We start from the raw sequence: 20,469 nt of genomic DNA, 5'->3' as shown, positions 1-20,469 counted from the left end.
TTCCAGTACAATATACTGGACACTAAGGTAGTCTGCAGCAGATCGTAAAAGACTATTTGTAGGTTGCTTGAAAAAAAAAAAAAATCAGTAACATATTTTCACTTCTCTTCTTGTGTATCTTGCTCTGCCATTCTCTCTGTAACCCTGAGTTTCAATGTTGAGATGAACACTTAATCTCTTAAACCATATTATGTAGATTATCACCATTCTCTTATTGGTCAACATGCTGTTAATACAGCAAAACAGCTGAGAGGATGTACTGCACCTGCTCGCTCTAGGTACTTAATTGGCTGAAGAAGTTGCCAAAAAGTCTGAAAATAATTTGATGAAATTCTTAGTGTGTTTTCTTCCTCATAGTCTCCTGAAATAAGGTACTTAAGCCATAGGAAACAGAATTTGGTTAGAAGCACAATGAGAAAGAAGAGATTCTCTTTTAGGATTTCATAACTGAATGGATTATGGGGCAGGGGGGTGGAGGGAAGGAGCTTAATTTTTGTTCTTTTTCTTTGTATATGTGCCAGTGCTTTTGTTGACAACCAAAAGAACCTGGTTACTATTACAGAGTTACCCATGTGTGTCTGCTATGGCGGGGGGGGTAGGTGGGTGGGAAATAAAGGAGAAAAATGTATTAATGAAACCATCAACTTTGAATGCCTGGAACTCCTTTCAAAGTCTTTAAAAAAGAGTATTAGATTAATGCTGTTTCTAATCTATGGGTAGAATGCAGCGTTGGAAGAAAAATATTATATATTATATACAGGACAGAAGGCAACAAATCAGTCTAGAATTTGGACAACGCCTAAATTCTGGATTGCTTGATGGTCTCCACTCCCTTTTGCACAGTTCCAAGCTGGTCCTGCTTGGTTTTACCTAAATTGTCTTTACTTTTGTAATCTCCTTTGTTTCATTAACTCTGTATAGTGATTACCTATGATACAGTGTTCATACACAAGCTGGTCTATTATGAGTTATTCTGGTGGAACAAGTCTGAAAGAATACTTCTCTTTGCCTCACCTTCAAGCTTCCATCTCCAGCTTCCACTGAAGTTTGCGCTCATGTGAATTTACTTCCATTAATTTTGAAATATTATAATGGCTTAATATTTCAATGAAAATTTTTTTCACATCCATACCTTTAGTGGAAAACTAAATCACTTGCTTCTCTTGCTTTCAGATGGGCACCTTTAAGGCACATGATGGTGAATATTTTTTAGAACCTCTGATGAAAACGGATGGAGGTGAATACGAAGATGAGCACAACAAGCCACATCTTATATACAGGCATGAAGAACTTAAAAAAAAGTATCAGAAATCCCATAAACCTTGTGAAGTTTCAGGTATAGTCATACTTTAAATTTCAATGTAACTTTTTCAAATGTCAGATGTTTAAAAAAAAAGAGCAAGATTTAATTTTCATAAATAATATTTATTTCCGGATTGTTCCATTAGAACCTACACATTTCCTTTTTGTAAGCTTGGCGTCCATTTCTTTATTTTGTACCAGTAGATAATTCAAATATAGGACAAAATGTATATATAAAAAATAAATACATGATATTGCAAAAGCTTCTCTATGGGTTTACTTTTACACCTACACTGTCCCATATGTAAATGTTTAAAGGGTAGATCTGCAGAAGTGATTGTTGCTTATATTCACTAAAGATAATGAACTTACTGCATGTCTAACAGGTAATACAGGACATCTGCCTTCCTTAATGGAACTATCTAACATTACCCTTTAATGTAGATTTTTGTCCTTATAAATATTTCTATAATTTATTCATACTACATATTAATAATACTTAATTTAGAGTAACTTACAAGTATGCTATCAGGATAGGTGACAAGTGAATGGTTGTACTTTCACAGATTCACAGTATGTAGGTTACTGACTAAGCAAAGTAACTAAAGAGTGTGAGTGTATGAAGTGAAAGTGACTATGAAAGGCAAAGCAACCATTAATACCATGAAGCAGTGGGTAGAAAGCACTGTGCTTTAAATGAGTATGTTTTTAGTGGGGCAGAAAACTTTCAGTAGTTTCATAGCTATGCATGTATCTATGTAGTTGGAAAACAGTATGATGAGAGACACGCAGCTACCATCACAGTACAAAAACTAGACAAGAGTGGGATTAGAAAGGATTTATTTGCAACTGTAGGTGTCAATAGACTCATTCTAAACACCGAGATACTATCTGCTTTGGGATATTAATGATGTAGAAGCCTTTGAAGATCCTGCCTGAGGAATAAATTTCTTAACCTTTACTATTACACTAGTGCCATTTAAAAAATATTTTTCGTTGTGTTGGAAACATATTTTTTAAGCTTAGTGACATAAATGCTTTTATTTTGCTTTTGGTAGAAGCATACCGGCTTTATTTATTTGGCTTCAAAGAAAATACAAATGGTGGAGGTTCACAATAGGAGAAAGCAGCTTATATTTGGTTCAGCTTGGCATTTAGAAACAATCTGTCTAATTAAAATTCTGCACCTTTCATTAGATTGAAATCTGTGTTTATGCATTCTGAATGTACTTGCACTTCAGGAACGTTTAAGCAAGGCTGAGTACATAAATATACCTATCTAAAGAAAAGGAAAATAATAAAATTTCAACTTTAATTTTCTTAAGGAATATCTTTCCTGATGTTTGAAAGTATAAATTACAAAAATAATGGTATAGCTTGGATAGCTAGTGTTTTTTTAATTTTGGAAAATTCTTAAAGCATATTTTATACTTGGAAACAATATGTTGAGAATTCTGCTTTTCCGTAGATACTAAGGCCAGAAAGCAATCATTATGATCATCTTGCATTCAACAAATTCTAGTGAAAGGTTATTTCTTTAGCTCTAATTTAGGAAGCTGATGCTACCTATTCATTTATTCTCATTGCAGAACAAGGAGTTAGTACTTAAATCAAGCAAGTGTTGTTATTCCCGATTCTTTTTTTTTTTAATGATTAATATCTACAAAGTAGAGGTGTGTTAGTTTGTGTGGTTTGGTTTTGGTGGTTTTTTTTTTTTCCCTGTTGCATTTCAGAATTCTATTAATATAAGCAACCTAGTGTGAGAAAAAGGCTCCAAGCATTAAGAATTTGTCATTTTCCCCCCTTTAAATTTATTGGAGCGAGAACAAAAGATTGCTCCCCCCAAAATGACAGTAATCCCTGGCTCACAGAGTTGCAGGAATATTCGTGGAGAAAACCCTTGTGTTATATTTCTGTCCTTCTAAAGAGATTTGTCTCCTTTAATGCTAGTCTTGCCTAGTTATTAAAGTCCTTCCTTCAAGGAAGAACGGAATATATCTGGCAGTACTTGTCATCATGAGAGTTTCTCTTTCTCTAATAAGTGAACCTTGACAGAGGATATGGAGAGGCATAGCATTCAGTACGTCTTTATAGTTTGAAATTGCACTGTGATAATTATTTCTAAAATTGTCTAAACTCATCTTTTCCTCATTTTGTTCTGGTTTCTTCTAAACTAAATTCATAATGAAAAATCAATTGGAAACCTTGGTACAAGCCTTAGTTAATTCAGGATAGGACATCTGCTGCATTTCCTCTGTCCATAAGTCCTGTTTCCTTAATACAGGGAAGCTCATCTGGGTTTGCCATAATATGTTTTTGATAAATGTGATACCTATTACCAATCCACTTGTTAGTTTCTGGTGTTTATAAACAAAATTAGTTTGATTTGTTCTGGTATTGAGTTTATCAATACATTGAGGTAATCTTTAAAATCCCACTTTAAATATAGATGCTTTTTCTCATTTTGCCAGTACTCTGAGGGGGCTGGTGTCTAGTTAGGTGCTTAAGTTCTGGAGAGTAGTGAGAATTCAGATGTCTTCTCAGTTAAGTAATTTTGTGGGCTGTTGCCAAGGTGACTCCCTGATCAATGCATTAATTTTATGTATTGGGCATCAGAAACCTCTGGTGGCTGGACCAGTGTAATTGGCAGTATTACAGTACTTAATTTGGAGGTATCAGGGTAGGTTCTGTATTTGCTTTAGAAAGTGATCCTACCTAATGGATATTAACAAAGCTGTCAAGGAAATCACTGAAGGCTTTTGACGTGTACTTGCTTATGAAGTAAACTCTGTATTTATATGATGTTATATAAATGAAAAAGTCAATAGGGACTTGAGTTCAAGACTCAGGCCTAATCTTTGCTATGGCTTGTTTTGACTGTTTCTATTGGTGTCAAAGGTTTGTGTGTAAAAAATGCCTATTTTGTCTAATTAACTTCATTCCCTTGCACTTAAGCTGTACTGCTTGTACTGCTTATACTGCATTCTAGGAACTGTATAATACTATCTTTTAACTATTTTTTAACAATGAATCCATATATGGTAGAACTATATAATAATGTACTAGACATCTAATTTGATGTTCCTATTACAGCTTTCCATGTTTTACATAATTTTGAAATTCTTGCACTGGTTCTCTTGGAAATAAGATCATAAATATAAGTTTGGTTTGTCTATTTTGGGCAGCCTTATGCCTGTTTCTCCTTAAATTTAGAAACTGTATTCAACAGTAAATCTTCTTTACCTTACAGAAAAAGAATTGAAGAGCACTTTACTACATCCAACCTTCAGCAGTTTAAAAGAGAGCAAGGTTTTACAGAAGTCTCTCAGTTTACAGTATGCTTTTAATAACCTATCTATAGAGGATGGTGCCAATCCACATTCCAGGAAAAAACGTTTTCTTTCCTATCCAAGATATGTAGAAGTGATGGTTACAGCAGACACCAAAATGGTTCGTCATCATGGGCAGAATTTACAGCACTATATACTAACACTGATGTCAATAGTAAGTGAACTTAGTTCATAAGTATTAGCAATTTCAGTTATTTATGTTCTGTTTTTTTCCTTCTGCAACTTCCCTGTCTTCTGATTTGACTGAATTCTGACTTAAAATGTTTATAGAATTTTTCTTTTAAAAAACCAAAACAAAACAGAAGTGGGGCCAGAACTTCAGATTATGCATCTTTTCAGTTTAATGCAGCAAGGTGTGTAGGTGAAATGCGGTGACCTATTTCTTGATCTGCTGTTGCATTAGAAGAATTCTTAAGCTTCAGTGAGTTAAACGTATAGATTAATTACAGCAGACAGAGGTTAAAAGGTATTGTGGAAAAAATGCTTGGCTGTAGTAATCCTAGTTTTTAAAGTAATTTCAAATTAATATGGGTCAGACTGAGTTGGCATCATTTAGTTGAGCACTTTCTGCGGTGAATTCTTTCTTGGACCAAAAATCACTTGTATTGATTCAGGACCTAGTACAATAAGCTCTATAAAATCAAAAGGTTTACCATGACATACGTTGAACCATTTTTTAGGCAAAGATGTGCTAAAATATTCTGCATAGTAATTATTTCCAGATTTCTGTCCTTCCACCCATTAAAGAAGCTTAATTTATATAAAACTGCATCTATCTTCGGGCTTTCAAATTAAAACATCTACATTTAGGTATCTATAGAGATACCGGCCTTAAGTAAGGGAGCTAGTCACTTGACCGGTTATAGACATCGTGTGGATGAACAAAATAGCTTTCTAGTTTCCACTGGGGTCAACTTGCTTCATAGGAGTGTCCAGTGCCATTTAACATGCCATAGCACCTCTGACTTGGCCTCAGCTGCTCCATTGCAAAGTTGTGAAAGTCTCCTCAGACCATGTGTCATACCTACCAGTTCTGTGTAGGTGTCTGATAATGTATAGCATCTCTAGTTAGGCAACTGAACAGAGTTCTGCTCACTGTAATGCCTAGATCTCCAGCTGATGGCAGTAGAGGTGCTGTTACCTATTACACAGATGTAGGCACCTAAATTTAGAAGGTGAAGTTTTCTTTAATTGGTTTATAAGAAAAATAATTAAATTTTAAGGGAGATTAGCATACTTTAATTTTATTAACTCTTCTGAATTTTTCCACTGGCAGTGATGTGAAAGTCTGAAAGTACACGCGTATATATGTAAAAAAAGGAGTCTTGAAGGGTGTTTTTTTTCCTTTAAATTAATTTGGAGTTCTTTTAGAAACAACTAATCCCAGAGATGCCTTTTTTAAATAAAGTTACTTTTTAATACAGAGCTGTACTAAGAACTAAAGTGGTCAAAGCATTATTTTAAAATAGAAGCTGTTTTTTTAACGAAACTTTACAATAAGAGGAAATGGAACATTTATTGTATAATTTTCATGAGGCACTGTTGTGATTATAGCTAATGTAATTCCTGGTGTGTTTTGGGTTTTTTTAAGAACAAATATTTTTCCTGCATGTGTAGGTGTTAGACATTCAACCACTATTCCTTACAGTGCAATGTTTCCTGTGTCTTTTCACTTTACATAACTGGACTTCTAGGTAAATAGGATATGCATTGTATAATTTAGTGTTAATATTTTTAACTGTTTCTAAGATCTAGCATTTAACATATAGATGTATGAGTGAAAGAATACTAGTTCTTAGCTAAAAAGCTTGTGGCTTCATTCCTGCGCTTGCCTATCTATAGCATAAGACCATAAAACTAAGGCTTAGGGCAGTTATTGCTGGCTTGGAGGTAATGATACACAATAAAACACTAGATCTTTAATGTGGATTTGATATCTTTGAATACCACAGTTGTTAATGCGTATAAGAGCTGCAAAAAGGTATCAGCTGTTAGACATGTACATCTGTTAATTCTGAAAGTAATGTTGAAACAAGTTTAAGATGTTATTTCTAGAAATGTTTAGCTTTTATAAATGCAGATTATATTTTAAAATATAAAATCAGATCTTAATACTGAAAAAAATCTTTCAGAACAGTTAACTTTGTGTCCCCCCCTCCCCCCAATACATATCCCAGCTCATACCCCTTCTCCTTGAAGCATTTCAGCAGTGTTGTAGAATCACAGAAAAAGTAAAGTTGTAAAGGACTTTTGAAGTCATGTGGTCCATACAGCATTGTCAAACAAATCCAGTAATGCATATGAAGATACAGTCTTCAGTCTCTTCCTTTCTCTTCCTTCTCATTCCCCATAATAGTTATTTTTTCAGTAAGCTATTAATAAATGTGAAAAATAAGAAAACAAATAACTATACTCTTTGCTTTGTAATCTGTATTAGAATTTGTCAGTATGCAGGTGGGTGATTTCTTGATCCACAGCCTGTTAGTGTTTAAAATAGAAGCATTGTTAGTCTTGTTTCATTACCCATAAAGGCAAGAAATGAAACTATTAAATTTTATCTTTTCTGCCATTATACAGATAGCTTTGATTATTAAATTTAACTGGTGGTTGTGTCTGGTCAAGCAACTTCTCCCTTTTATGGGAAATTGTCAGGTTTCTGGCATTTTAAAAGACCCAAGTATTATACTCTACTCTTTTATAATCATTCTGAAACTTTTAAGGATATTCAGTTTTGGCTTGGATTTTAAAGAAACCTAAAAAGTTTAAGCATAAAAATACCGTTGAAGTTTAATGAACTTAGACATCTAGCTCCCAGAAGAACCTTTGAAATCCTGGCCCATTTTTTCTTTTTTTTTTTTTTTTTTTTTTTAGAATCAACAAAGCCACTAGACCACTAGAGTAAACTTGCTGCTATAGGATACTGTTTTATGAGTGGAAAATAAGAGCTGAAATATACTGCTCAATATTTTTAGGGGTTTAAGTGTCTTGTCACTCATCCAATTCAACCCAAAAAGGCTTAACTCTCAGCATGCGAGTAATCCCATAGAACTGGAACTGGAATGTGTTTTCTCATTTCTTTAAAATTGCATAAATGTTGGCAAGACTAGCATTTACAGTATTTACATGTCTTGGAAATAAGTGGAGTTCTGATTGAAATATGTATTGAAAGTCCTAAGGCAAAGGTATTCCTTGCGCTTTTATTGTATTGAAATACAAAAGTTTTGATAGAGTAGCATTATTTAATGTGAAATTATAAATTAAATTTGTGATAGTTTAACTCACAACGTTCTTTCTTGTTCCTCCAAGTGCTGCATCAGCAGAACAGGCAGTATGTGCTGCCTTAATAGTTTTAGTAGCTGGAGGACTCTTTTAAGCATATTATGTTCTGACAGTTTGAAGTCCCTAACACAAAGGTTTGATTTTAGCAAGTGAATAACACATTAAGACACTGGAGTTTACTGTAACGGCACAAAACCCTCATCAAATCTGGGTCCATAATGCATTTTGAAGTGCTCTCCTCTTTTTCTGAATTTGGTACCTGACAATTACTGACATATTTTTAAGAAATGTTCTGTTTATATAGTTTGGGAATAAAAACTTTCTTGGTCTGTTCTTAGTCTGCTTGCAGAAAGACCTTTGTAATCTTGCCGTTCTGAAAACGTGACATGTAAAACCACCTGTGGTAGGGCTATGTTAGCCAGTTCAGATCGTGAACTTGGCTGACTGCCTAGTCATGTGAGTGCTAGAGTTGGAGCATGGGAGGGGAGCAGCCATGCATTCAATGAGAGGATGAAGGCAGCATCAATTTAGATTGCTTAATTTGCAGTGAGAATCGTAAAATAGCATTATGTGACTGTAAAATAGTACCATTATAACATGATATTAAGAGCTGGTATTTTTAATTTTCATCAAGACAGGTTCCTAACTTGGACTGTGCATAAAGAACAAAACCGTGGACAAAGCCATTTATGTAGACTTTCAAATATGTGCAAATCAAACTGCCATTGAAGTATCTTGAAATAGTTACTGTTGTTCTAGTAATATTTTGTGGCTATGGTAACTTACTGAGATGTAAATTGTAAAGCAGCGAGTAATAGGTCTTAACAGTAAAAAAAATTCTAGTTGTAGTCTTGGTTATACTTTTTTGTTGTTGCCATTCTGACAGCTAATAATCAGCACTGATGGTGAAATATTTACTATGTGGAAAGATCCCCTGTACCAGTGTGCTGTCCCTATCATAAAAAAACAGCTGAATGATTTTGTCATAATGCATATGGAATTAATTTAAAGAATATTTTCATACTTTCTTTGCAGTTCATACCATAAAGTGGTTAACAGTTTACCTTTCCATAATACTCTGGAAAAACATAGATGCATACTAGCATTTAAGAATATTTGACATTACTGATTCTGCCATATAGTCATCATTTAAAAATAGGCAGTAGACTTGAATAATTTATAGGTTAAAAATGTCATTTGTATGACTAGCATCTGAAAGGCAATAAATATTTTTAAATTCAGAATTTAGTTCCTTGCATTATTATTATTCCTTGCATCTACTACTCTAGACTACTAAGATTGTATTTTACCCTTTTTTCTCTTGGATCATTGTATTGCTACTAATGCTGTAGGAATGTTCAGTGATTTTTATCTCTTATTCAGTGAAATCTGGAGAGCCAGCACAAAGGCATTTGTTTCATGCTTAACTCTGTACCTTATCCTGTTTCTTCTGTATTTATATAAAACCACATGATCCTGTGCACTTTGACATGGTTAAAATGAAAATAATTATTTGATTATGAACCAATGAATATACATAGCTGGAAACCATTATTTTCAAAGGGTCATTCATACAAAATTCTCCGAGCTAGATGCTTATCTTGACATATGGATTTCTATATGGGTATAAAAAAAAAACCTGCTATTTTTTGATTTGTGACTGTCTGTATTCCAGCTCCAAGGTGCCTGTATATTAAATGTCATGCCTCATACCTCTCTAAATCTTGAGGTCCACCAGCTAATACAGTTATTAGAGCCAGCAGTGTGCCCAGGTGGCCAAGAAGGCCAATAGCATCCTGGCTTGCATCAGGAATAGTGTGGCCAGCAGGACTAGGGGAGTGATGGTCCCCCTGTACTTGGCACCGGTGAGGCTGCACACCCAATACTGTGTTCAGTTTTGGGCCCCTCACTACAAGAAAGATACTGAAGTGCTGGAGCGTGTCCAGAGATGGGCAGCAAAGCTGGTGAAGGGTCTGGAGCACAAGTCTGATGAGGAGCAGCTGAGGAAACTGGTGGTGTCTAGGTTGGAGAAAAGGAGACTTGGGAGACCTTATCGCGCTCTACGACTACCTGAAAGGAGGTTGCAGTGAGGTGGGGGTTGGTCTCTTCTCCCAAGGAACAAGTGATAGGATAAGAGAAAACGGCCTCAGGTTGTGCTGTTGGTGGGGTTTAGGTTGGATGTTAGGAAAAACGTCTTCACCAAAAGGGTTGTCAAGCATTGGCACAGGCTGCCTCGGGAAGTGATTTGAGTCTCCATCCCTGGAGGTATTTAAAAGCTGTGTAGATGTGGTGCTTGGGAACAGGGCAGTGATGGACTTGATGATCTTAAAGGTCTTTTCCAACCTAAATGATTCTATGAAATTTTGCAGTATGTGTGCAGGCATATAGTTGCCCATCTTTACACTTCACTGCTGTTAGTGCTATTTACTGCTATTGTTATTTAGATGATGGTGGTGGTTGTTAATTAGAAATCTAATGATTAGACTAGTCCTTGTCTCTGACTTTCTCCTCAGCAGTACAGGGTTCAAGGTCTATCCCTACAGTGAAACCTCAGTACTGTTTAATTATGACAAGGGCCTTCTGTAAGCTACCTGGGACTCTTCTCATGTATAAGAATGAGACATTCTGCCAAACAACACTTGTATGTCTCTCTGAGTAGCTTCTAATGGCTAGAAAAGCCTGGCTATGGTTGTGCCTTGTGAAATGATCTTTTTGGGCAGTTTCTTTCAAATACTGAAAGGAAGGATCCTTTGACATCTGAGCTGTACGTGATGGCATTTGATGTGATCCGATTATAGCCTTGGTGCATATTTTCATCAAAAGGTTCTAGATGATGATGACTAAGTCAACATTTACTGACTTACTGCAATATTAAAGGGATATCTTTGCAACCATCACAGCCCCAAGTTAGAGATAAGACAGAGCACAGCATTCCTAGCAGGGCGACTCAGCCTTTAAAAGGGATGTGTTCTTCCTTTTTGCCTTCACTAGAGCACAATAGGGAGTCATCTGGAATCTCTTCTTGGTTAACTTGAGGGATGGTAGATTGGAGAGGACTTGGATGAGGGGACAAGAGATGACCTAAAACTCATAGGAGGCAACTCTGAGGTGTGTAGGTGTACTTGCACAAGTCTGCATGAGAAGTGTCTGCTGGCTTTAGGTTCCACTGGTGAAAGCACAGGTATGTACCGAAATATGGATGGAACAGAATGGGAGTAACACCAGCAGAAATAACATAGCTCTTTCTCATTCTCTCAGTGAAGCAATAAATGCTGTGATGATGACTCTATCTTATGACTTCAGACAATTCTAGGGTCTTACAAAACATATGAGAGAATCAGCATATGACAATGGAAGAGGTGAAAGAGAAATTTCCCAGATCCCGAATATCTTACATTCTTTCCGCATTATAGTGATAAATGAGAGATTGCTGGAGCCTGCAAAAGACATCAGCTAAGAAAGTGATACCATGTTTCCTTCAGGGTTTATGAATGTTTGTGTTCTCCTGATATTATGGTTGTGTGTAACTGACAAGAGGAAAGAAAAAGAGGTTTTGTGATAGAACATTTAGGAAAAGAGATGAAATCAAATTCTGTTTGGTTATATAATGTATTTATCTTCCAGCCTCTAGATTTACTTGCTTGTTTACTAGTCCCTTTTCTAAATAGGGCATTTTGACACAATTCAATCCTGGTTTAATGGACAGTTACAACAGAGGTATCAAGAGGAACTAAACTTTGTTGTGACCAAGTTGCTTCCAGTCACCTAGAAGCCACAGCTGTAGTGATGACAAGATCTGGCTTAATCCTTGAGAATTTAATGAAAATGAAATCTGTGATTCTTCCACTGAAGGGTAACTAGCTTGATTTATGTATGTATTTCCTTTCTTTGTTGCTGTGAGGTCTGAACTGTTCTGTGGTGTGGATGCTCATTTTAAGAGTCTGAAAAATCTCTTGAAACTAATTTCCCTTTGTCTTGGCTATTACCTCCTACTTCTGTGAAGCCTGGATTTAGATCACTGTAAGGCTAGTAGATCTGGAAATTGCAAAGAAATGGTGTATTATATCAAATTCCTATCCCATTTTGTCATCATTTTTCATGAATGCTTCCAATAAGAGCACTGAAAGAGGTATCCTTACAGGACAGGAGCAGGGAGAACTTATGCCTTTATTTTTTTCATTACAAATAAGAATCTCATATTCCAGATCTTTGATACTTGCCTGCATTCATCTATCATTTCAGGTCTTAGTTGATGATTTCAGCCTGCATGGTTCCCTAGGTAAACCATCAAATTTGCTTTGTGGTTTTCAGCTCTCAGGATTTTTACTTTTCATACGTGTTCAACCAACCTGCAGAATATACCTTGCTTCACTGGTAAGGGCATCTCATTATCAGCACAGAATCTTGCCCTTTGATCTTTTGAAAGAATTAGTAATAACTAAATGATTGGAGGTCATGAAAGTGCCCATGAGACAAAGGATCCATACTTTGATTCAGATGTAGGGTTAATGAGAGCAGTGTTACTTTGACATTTAGCATGAGCTTACCTGTTTTCAGTAAGAGAGAAAGCGTGCTTCAGTTTCTGGCATAAACCACTGGCCTCTGACATCTAAGTGACATTATTTCAGGCATCAACTGTTCTCCAGACAGAGATAGCCAGTAGGTAATTCAGATAGGGCATTGCTATGGTGTTGAAAGTCCTGCAACAGATTTTCTTCAAGTGTGCAATCAGATTCTTCTCTTTTCTCTTCTTTGTATTTACTCAGTCTAATGCATACCTCCTCTGAGGTATGACTAAGTTATATTGGGTTTTGAAAAAATACTTCTGCTCAATTATTTTAAGTGGACATTGTGTCAAGAGGCAAGAAGGAGGACACCTGTCTGGGTTTTGTGTTCTTTGCCTCCTCTTTGTTATCAGATTTTGTTAGCCGATAACATCAACAGACAGCACTTAAACAACAGTAACAGATATTTTTTTTTAAAAAAAGGATTATTAATGTACACAAGGGAACATCCATCAACTACAGTAATAACCATAAACAAGAACAAGAAATGCTAAGTTTTAATCCCAGGAAGCCTTCAGCTTTGACTCCTTGCCCAGATCATTCTAATCACCCAGGATCTGAAGTGAGCCTTCCTCTCACATACTATGGTACAGGGGCCCTTTAAGAAACTGAGGGGTAATGCTGCACTGAAGATTGACAGTTGCAGTTTAAGCACTCGTGGTATTCTTTGGTGTTAGCTGAACCTAGTGAACTCCCCCATCCAGTTCTTAATCCCTTTGCCTATTCTACCTGATATATACCGTTGTAAAATGGGACAAATCCTGTATGTTTTGGTTTTTTTGTCCACTATGTCAAGTGTCACTACCTCAGATGACCTACATGCTCTTTACTTGTCAGTCAGTGAAATGCAGCTATTACCTGAATTTCAGAGCCTTCTGTTCCAAAACAAGACATTAACTAAACAGTTTGCAAGTTAATGAAAAGATGTTTCTGACTAATCTAGTGGCCTTCTGTGATGAAGTGACTACATGAGTGGACAAAGGAAGAGCTACGGTTGTCATCTACCTGAACTTCTGTAACGCCTTTGATATGGTATCCCCCAACATTCTGACCGCTAAATTGGAGAGATATGGGTTTGATGGGTGAACTATTAGATGAATAAGGAGTTGGCTGTGTGGGCACATCTGAAGAGTTACAGTCAATGGCTCAATGTCCAAATGGAGACCAATAATGAGTGGTGTCCCTCAAGGTCCTGTATTGGGATCAGTACTATTTAATATCTTCATCAATGACAAACAGTGGGATTGAGTGCACCTTCAGCAGCTTTGCAGCTGACACCAAGATGTGTGATTGCTTGGGGGAAGGGATGAACCCCAGAGTGACCTGGACAAGCCTGGGGATTAGGCCCATGTGAACCTCACAAGATCAACAGGGCCAAGTGCAAGATCTTGCAGCTGGGTTGGGTCAGTCCCCATTATCAGTACAGACTGGGAGATGAATGGATTGAGAGCAGTCCTGTGGAGGACTTGGGGATACTGGTGGATGATAAACTGGACATGAGCTGGCAATGTGCGCTTGCAGCCCAGAAAGCAAATGGTATCCAGGGCTGCATAAAAAAATCCCCAACCCTAGCTAGCAGGTACAGGGAGGTGTTTCTCACCTTCTACTCCACTTTCATGAGTCCCCACCTGGAGTACCGTGTCCAGCTCTGGGGCCTCCAGTACAAGAAATATATGGACCTGTTGGAGCATGTCAGAGGAGGACCACTAAAATGATCAGTGGTCTGGAACACCTCTCCTGTGAGGAAAGGCTGAGAGAGTTGGCATTGTTCAGCCTGGAGAAGATTCCAGGGAGACCTTATTGCAGCCTTTCAATATATAAAGAGGACTCACAAGGTTGAGAGACTTTTTACCAAGGGCTCTAGTTGACAGGACAAGACGTAAACCAGTTTTAAATTGGAAGAGGGTAGGTTTATGTTGGATATAAAGAGAATTTTTTTTTATGATGAGGGTGGTGATACACTGAAACAGGTTGTCCAGAGAAGTTGTGAATGTGCCCCACCCTTGGAAGAGTTGGAAGTCAGATTGGATGGGGCTTTGAGCAATGTGATTTAGTGAAAGATGTCCCTCCCTGTAGCTGGAGGGGTTGGTCTAGGTAATCTTCAGAGTCCCCTCCAAGCCTAATCATTCTAGGTTTCTGTTACTATATTTCTGTAGCAGTGCTTGTTTCATCATTAAAATCTAGATATGAAACAGTCTTGCTTTGTTTACCTGTTCCATAAAATTATGTTAATGCTGTATGCATGTAATTTTCTTTACATTATAAGCCAGTTTCTCGCAGATCTCATTTCAGATTCCTCTGACATGATTTTGGAATGCCATATGAACCCGTATTGTTTCTTCTTTGCTAAAAAGAAATAAAACTTGAAATAGTTTGGCTGGAATTAGCCTCCCCTGGCCTCATACATCTGAAAATTAGACCTCTCATCTTCCTCCATAGTAAAGGGATGAAGAAATAACTTATTTTACTGTCTTGTATGAAAATACATATATCAAAATATGTATCTTCAGAGAGGCATGTCTACACAACAGTTCATCCTTTCTCTTTCCCCATTGATTATTGAAGGAATTTAGACAGCTTTGTTAATGTTAATTACATGAGCCAAGATGAATGTGACAATTGTGTTACGTTACTCTAAGTCAACAAATGTACCTTGACTGTGGTATTTCATGGGGAGGATAAATACCCCAAAATATCCTTCCTAGGTTTATTAAAGTGGATCTTAAGCTATAAGAGCACAGTATGAGCTTGATAATTTGTGGTAATTTAAAATTAGTTTTGATAGTAGCAAAATGGTAGTTTATTCCTTTCATATTTGGATAACCCCTTCTGCCTAAATAGCGCTTGAGCCTTTACAGGCACCTTTTTTTTGATAAAGGTATTCTGAACATGCCTGTGCCTAGTTGAAGTCTTCAGTGTTTGAGAGGTGCATCTCATTCCCACCTCAGAATAATTGGAGATTTGCTGGTTGGTAACCAAGAATGGAGTCCATATGGGAGGAAGCAGACAATAGCTGTGCTGTTCTGAAATGTGTTCCCCACATGGAATCCAAGATGCAGGTTCCTTCCCTGCCCTTATTGAATCCTCCATTTCCAGCTTGTGTATCAACAAAGGATGAAGGACAACGCTATGCATTGTGCTCTCTCTAGTTTAGAGAAAGGGTGGGTATGAGCTGAGAGCCAGTGCTCTGTCAGCTCCAACTTTTCAGCAGAATTACTTGGTCTTAGCTACATAGGATTCATACACAGCAAGGCTGTGTTTTTACAAGCAATTTGAGCCAGTTCAGTTATAGGCTACTTTTGAAAGAAGTCTGCTGTTCCGCATGTTTCCCTCTGTCAGCACCTGTGTTGTGGGGGCTGCACCAGGAATGAGATCATGTTGATCAGTATAACAAAAAAAGAAAAAAAAACCCTGTTTTGCAGCTGGATTAGTTCCTTGATCCTGTTACTTTTGTAGTCTTGTAGTCTTAGCACAAGACAGAAGGGAGGAAAGCCAGTCCTTCTGTGTTTGGTGGCAACTCTTGTTTAGATAAGGCTGTCATTCAACAACTGCTTTAAGCCAAACTGTAGAATCCATATGGATGGGATGTCTGAAGCTGTTGAGAATGAATCTATTGAGAATGAATAAACTTATTATTGCTTTTATGAAGAATAACTTTCAAAGTGGTTCACTTTGGCGAGTGGAATTGACTTGAGATTTTTACTATCTGTCTGCAAGATTATATGTAAAAATGCCTGTTGGTATGTAAATACAAATTTTATGAATGAGGAAAGAAACCTTTGTATGTGTCTTGTATATTTCCAGTATGGGTTTACAACTCAGTCCAGCTTCCATTAAAAGCAAGGGCAAAAACTTACTGGTTCAAAGTTGCCTTCTGAAACCCTCTAATATTTTAGGTATCGATTCTACAAATCATCCACATAAACCAGCTTACATCTATGACAGTTGCAGTAACGCTAATTTTGTCTTTCTTTGATATTTTGTCAATAAACTACAGGTTTTACAGTGTGTAGTAAATACAGTTTTTACACTAGCATTTCAGCATGTTGTCTAAGTGTTTGGAAATGAATAGCTATTTGTATATTAAAACCTGGGCAACTATTTTGGGTTTGTTGCAATATCCTTGGGTGGAAAGGTACAGACCAATGCATGAGATGTCTGTTGTATAGCAACTTGTTTTTCTTTGATAACTTGTTTACGTGACAAAAAGAGAGGGTTTATCAGATGAGTTTCATATTCTAATCTTCTGACTTTCTTCTCTTTAGGTTGCAGCAATCTATAAAGATTCAAGTATTGGAAATCTTATAAATATAGTTATTGTAAAATTAATTGTAATTCACAATGAACAGGTAGGAAAACTAAATATTAAAAAGATTTCTTTCTAATAGAAGAAACTAAATACATGAATTTGCATTGTAATTCCGAAGTTTAAAATGTTTTAGTTTTAAATACAGAATATTTTCTTTAACTATAAAATTATCTTTTAAAATAAGAGACTCTATGTCAAATGTGAGGTTAGCTGCAGAACCTCTATTTAATGCCTGTATTTCCCCATCTCTCTACTAGCACCTCCTGTTGACTTAAATGGACATAAATCAGATACTGTATGAAGCTTATGGCATAACTACCGAAAGTGTGGTTATTCACATAGAAACATGACAGGGAAATGAAAGCTTTTATAGAGGGTTTTCAGCCCTAACAGCTGTAATATTTTAAGATTGTAAGATGTGTACACTTTTCAAATACATGACTCTATATTTATTTATCGTAAATGTCTTGTCACTCTATTAAAAAAAATATTTAACACCTGGTGCATGCTCACACACATTGATTATAATAATGTGTTTCCATGACTGGTGACTTGTAGCTAAATTAAGATCTGATCCTGCAAACAAATCTGTGTGAGAGAACTCTTATTGTGGAGTCGCGCTGACTTCCTATCCACACACAGCCATTGTTTTGCAGGTTAGGGTCACAAATGACAAAGTAATAAGTGCAAGGGCATGAATATTAAACCCCTTACTTGTTTTTTTTTTTGTTGTTTTTTTGTCTTTTTTTTTTTTTTTTTTGCCATTTATTGCTTAGGAAGGACCAGCTATCACCTTTAATGCAGCTACCACTCTTCGTAACTTTTGCTTATGGCAGCAAGCACAAAACACTTTGGATGATGCTCACCCTTCTCATCATGATACTGCTGTTCTTATCACTAGGTACAGTATTTGAAATAACTGTTGTTACAGAGCTAGGTGAGACAAATGCTTTGGGTATTTTTACATCATTTTTTTAACCATTTCACTGATGTTTTTCATAGATAATTGAATTCAATGAAGACTGTCTTGCACTTCCCAAACGACTAATTATCAATACATGAGCTATTACTCTGACAGTGATATATGTTGTTAACTAACCGTCTGATGAACCTTTCATTAAAGATGATGGAAATTACTTAGACCTGGGATTGCTACAAGGAAATGAAGTCTTTAGTGATTGTACATATATGTGATAGGAATGGAGTGTTGTATGTAATGGAATCAGCTGAATGATGCAGTGACTGTGAGCTCCTGGTAGCCCAGGCATAATTTGAACTAAAAGTTTACAAATGGAAAACATTTGAATATTGGTATATATTCTTCCTGTACACAAATCGCCTCAGTGAAGGTTCTGATGTTCATCCACTGAGATTCGTTTTCTCTTTTGCTGTTCATTTTCATTTTTTTCCCCTAGTGTTCAAGTTAGACACACTCCAGCACTTCCAACTCTGATATTTGTCCTGAATTTTATGTTGTTTTGGCAGATGGTCCACTACATAAGTTAGTTTCAAGTATACTGTAATCTTCATGTTTTTCAGCAGCGTTTCATGCTTGGTCTCCCTTTTTCATTGTAGAGAACTAACATAATATTTGAATTTTTATTCTTTGCAAGCCAGATAGAAGGCAATACCGTGAGCTTAGTCAGGTGAATTTAAATGACTTCTTTCACTGGAATGCAAATTGTTTGGACTGTAAGATTAAAAATTGAGAATCAGAGTTGCAGTTGCTCTAATTAAACAGCAACAGTGAAATACTTTAAAAATGTTATTTTATTTGTTGTAATATTAAATAAATCTTTTCCTTCAAGGGAAGATATCTGCAGAGCTAGAGAGAAGTGTGATACTCTTGGTGAGTTACTCTTTTTTTTTAATCAGTATGATTTTATAACAGAAAATATATGAGCATTTCCCTGTAGGGAGAAAAATCAATTAGGAATAAATCAGAAAATAAATGTAAAAATTAAGTCACATAGACAAAGAAATCAACTTCTCAATGCCATACTGCCCCGGTATGTACTTTGGTGCCAGGTGGCTGATCATTTTGTGTAAATCTGCTGCATAGTTGAGGCATGACTTTCAACTCAGGTGCCATAGTATTTTCTTCTAGAGTCACTCCTCCTACATGAAAATTCATTCTGTTAAGCTTTTATATAAGGATTCAATCTTGCAGGTTTAGCAGAGCTAGGTACAATGTGTGACCCACTACGCAGCTGTTCTGTAAGCGAAGAAAATGGATTGAGTGCTGCTTTTACTATAGCGCATGAACTTGGACATGTGTAAGTACCTATTTTCCGGCAGGTAATTTTTTTTTTATTATTATTTCATTTTTAGTATGACCAATCTCCTGTGATGGGCTCTATTTCTAGAAGGATGCAGTCTGCTACGTTCTTTTAGAAGTCATTATTTTTGCCCCTTGCAGTGAGCTAGCTCTACCCCAACCTAGAGACAGAAAAATAGTGAATTTTATAACCTGGTTTATATCTTTAATTGTGGGAAATACTGGCCATACAGCTGCCTTCTGTCCTTTTGTCATACGAACTGGTTGGAACACTGGGACAGGTATCTTCAATGTGCAACTACAGTCCTGTTAACTCCAGCTGCATTCTAGTGCTGATAGGAATTTACCTTTAAGAAAAAGCCATTAATGTAACGCAGAAATAATCTTCCTTGTGTTTGATCCTTTCAGAATACAATAGAGTAACACAAAGAGAAATACTTTACACAGAAAAATAAGAGGAGATGACAGCATTTTATTTTATGAAGCATACCTCATCAGTGATGGCAGAAAGGTGCTATACTCTAGCTCCATGAGGCATGCCACAGTGTAGGTAACGACGACGTTACAGAGCTCAGTAGCTAGCTTGTTAATTTTCATGTGCCTGGAAGTTCATTTAGATATATGCCATTTGCCATGGTACTTAAACCATATAAAAGATATACAATAAGAGGATGTGTTAGTTGCATAAATATTATGTTGATGTGCTCTGTAGTTTGTTTTTGTTTACTGAATAATAAGAGTTAGGATGTGAATATTGGGGTAATATGTTATGGATAGTCTGACGATGGCCTGTGTATTCAATTGAGGAAATGGGATGTTCATTTAAAGTGGCATACTCCCAAAACTGGAATTTCTCTGGTGAACTAAAGAACTATGTAATTGTAAAATTCTTCATGTGCCCAGCATTATATAATAAGGAGCATTTTGGATAAGGAGAGAATTTTGAAGGCATTTTTCAGATACCTATTGCCATAATGTCAGATAGTCATATTAAGTGTGTCCCATTAAATTTTAAGGCATTTTCAAACTCAAAACTCAAGCATTTGCTGCTACAACAAAGAGAGTTTCAATTAATTATTGCTGAATTTGTTTTGGAGTTTGTCTGTTTTCCTTTTTAGATTTAATGTGCCTCATGATGACAGTTTTAAATGTAAAGAAGCTGGAATTAAACATCAATACCATGTGATGGCTCCTACTTTAAATTACCATACAAGCCCATGGACCTGGTCAAAGTGCAGTCAAAAATATATTACTGAATTTCTTGAGTAAGTATCAATATAATGCTATGGTTTTGGGTTTGTTGGGTTTTTTTGTTGGTTTTTTTTTTTCCAATTCCATGTCTTTTTTAGAAGTATTTTAAAGGTATTGCTTAAATAGCATTTAGTG

The 20,469-nt window shown here is 36.3% G+C and overlaps 1 protein-coding gene across 1 annotated transcript in view; it reads left to right on the top strand.

The window, feature by feature from the left end:
* The window catches only part of ADAMTS20 (ADAM metallopeptidase with thrombospondin type 1 motif 20), a 100,808-nt gene that overhangs the window by 13,185 nt on the left and 67,154 nt on the right, over positions 1–20,469 (top strand). The window contains exons 3-9 of the mRNA XM_055712400.1: positions 1,174–1,336; positions 4,553–4,806; positions 16,762–16,845; positions 17,582–17,706; positions 18,614–18,654; positions 18,976–19,081; positions 20,202–20,348. Of these exons, the coding sequence (XP_055568375.1) occupies positions 1,174–1,336; positions 4,553–4,806; positions 16,762–16,845; positions 17,582–17,706; positions 18,614–18,654; positions 18,976–19,081; positions 20,202–20,348 (920 nt within the window). The remainder of the gene's footprint in view (positions 1–1,173; positions 1,337–4,552; positions 4,807–16,761; positions 16,846–17,581; positions 17,707–18,613; positions 18,655–18,975; positions 19,082–20,201; positions 20,349–20,469) is intronic.

Source organism: Falco cherrug, chromosome 5 (assembly GCF_023634085.1).
Source record: "Falco cherrug isolate bFalChe1 chromosome 5, bFalChe1.pri, whole genome shotgun sequence".
Lineage (NCBI taxonomy): Eukaryota > Metazoa > Chordata > Aves > Falconiformes > Falconidae > Falco > Falco cherrug.
Note: the sequence above shows the minus strand (reverse complement) of the source record. Positions and strands in the feature narration are given on the sequence as shown.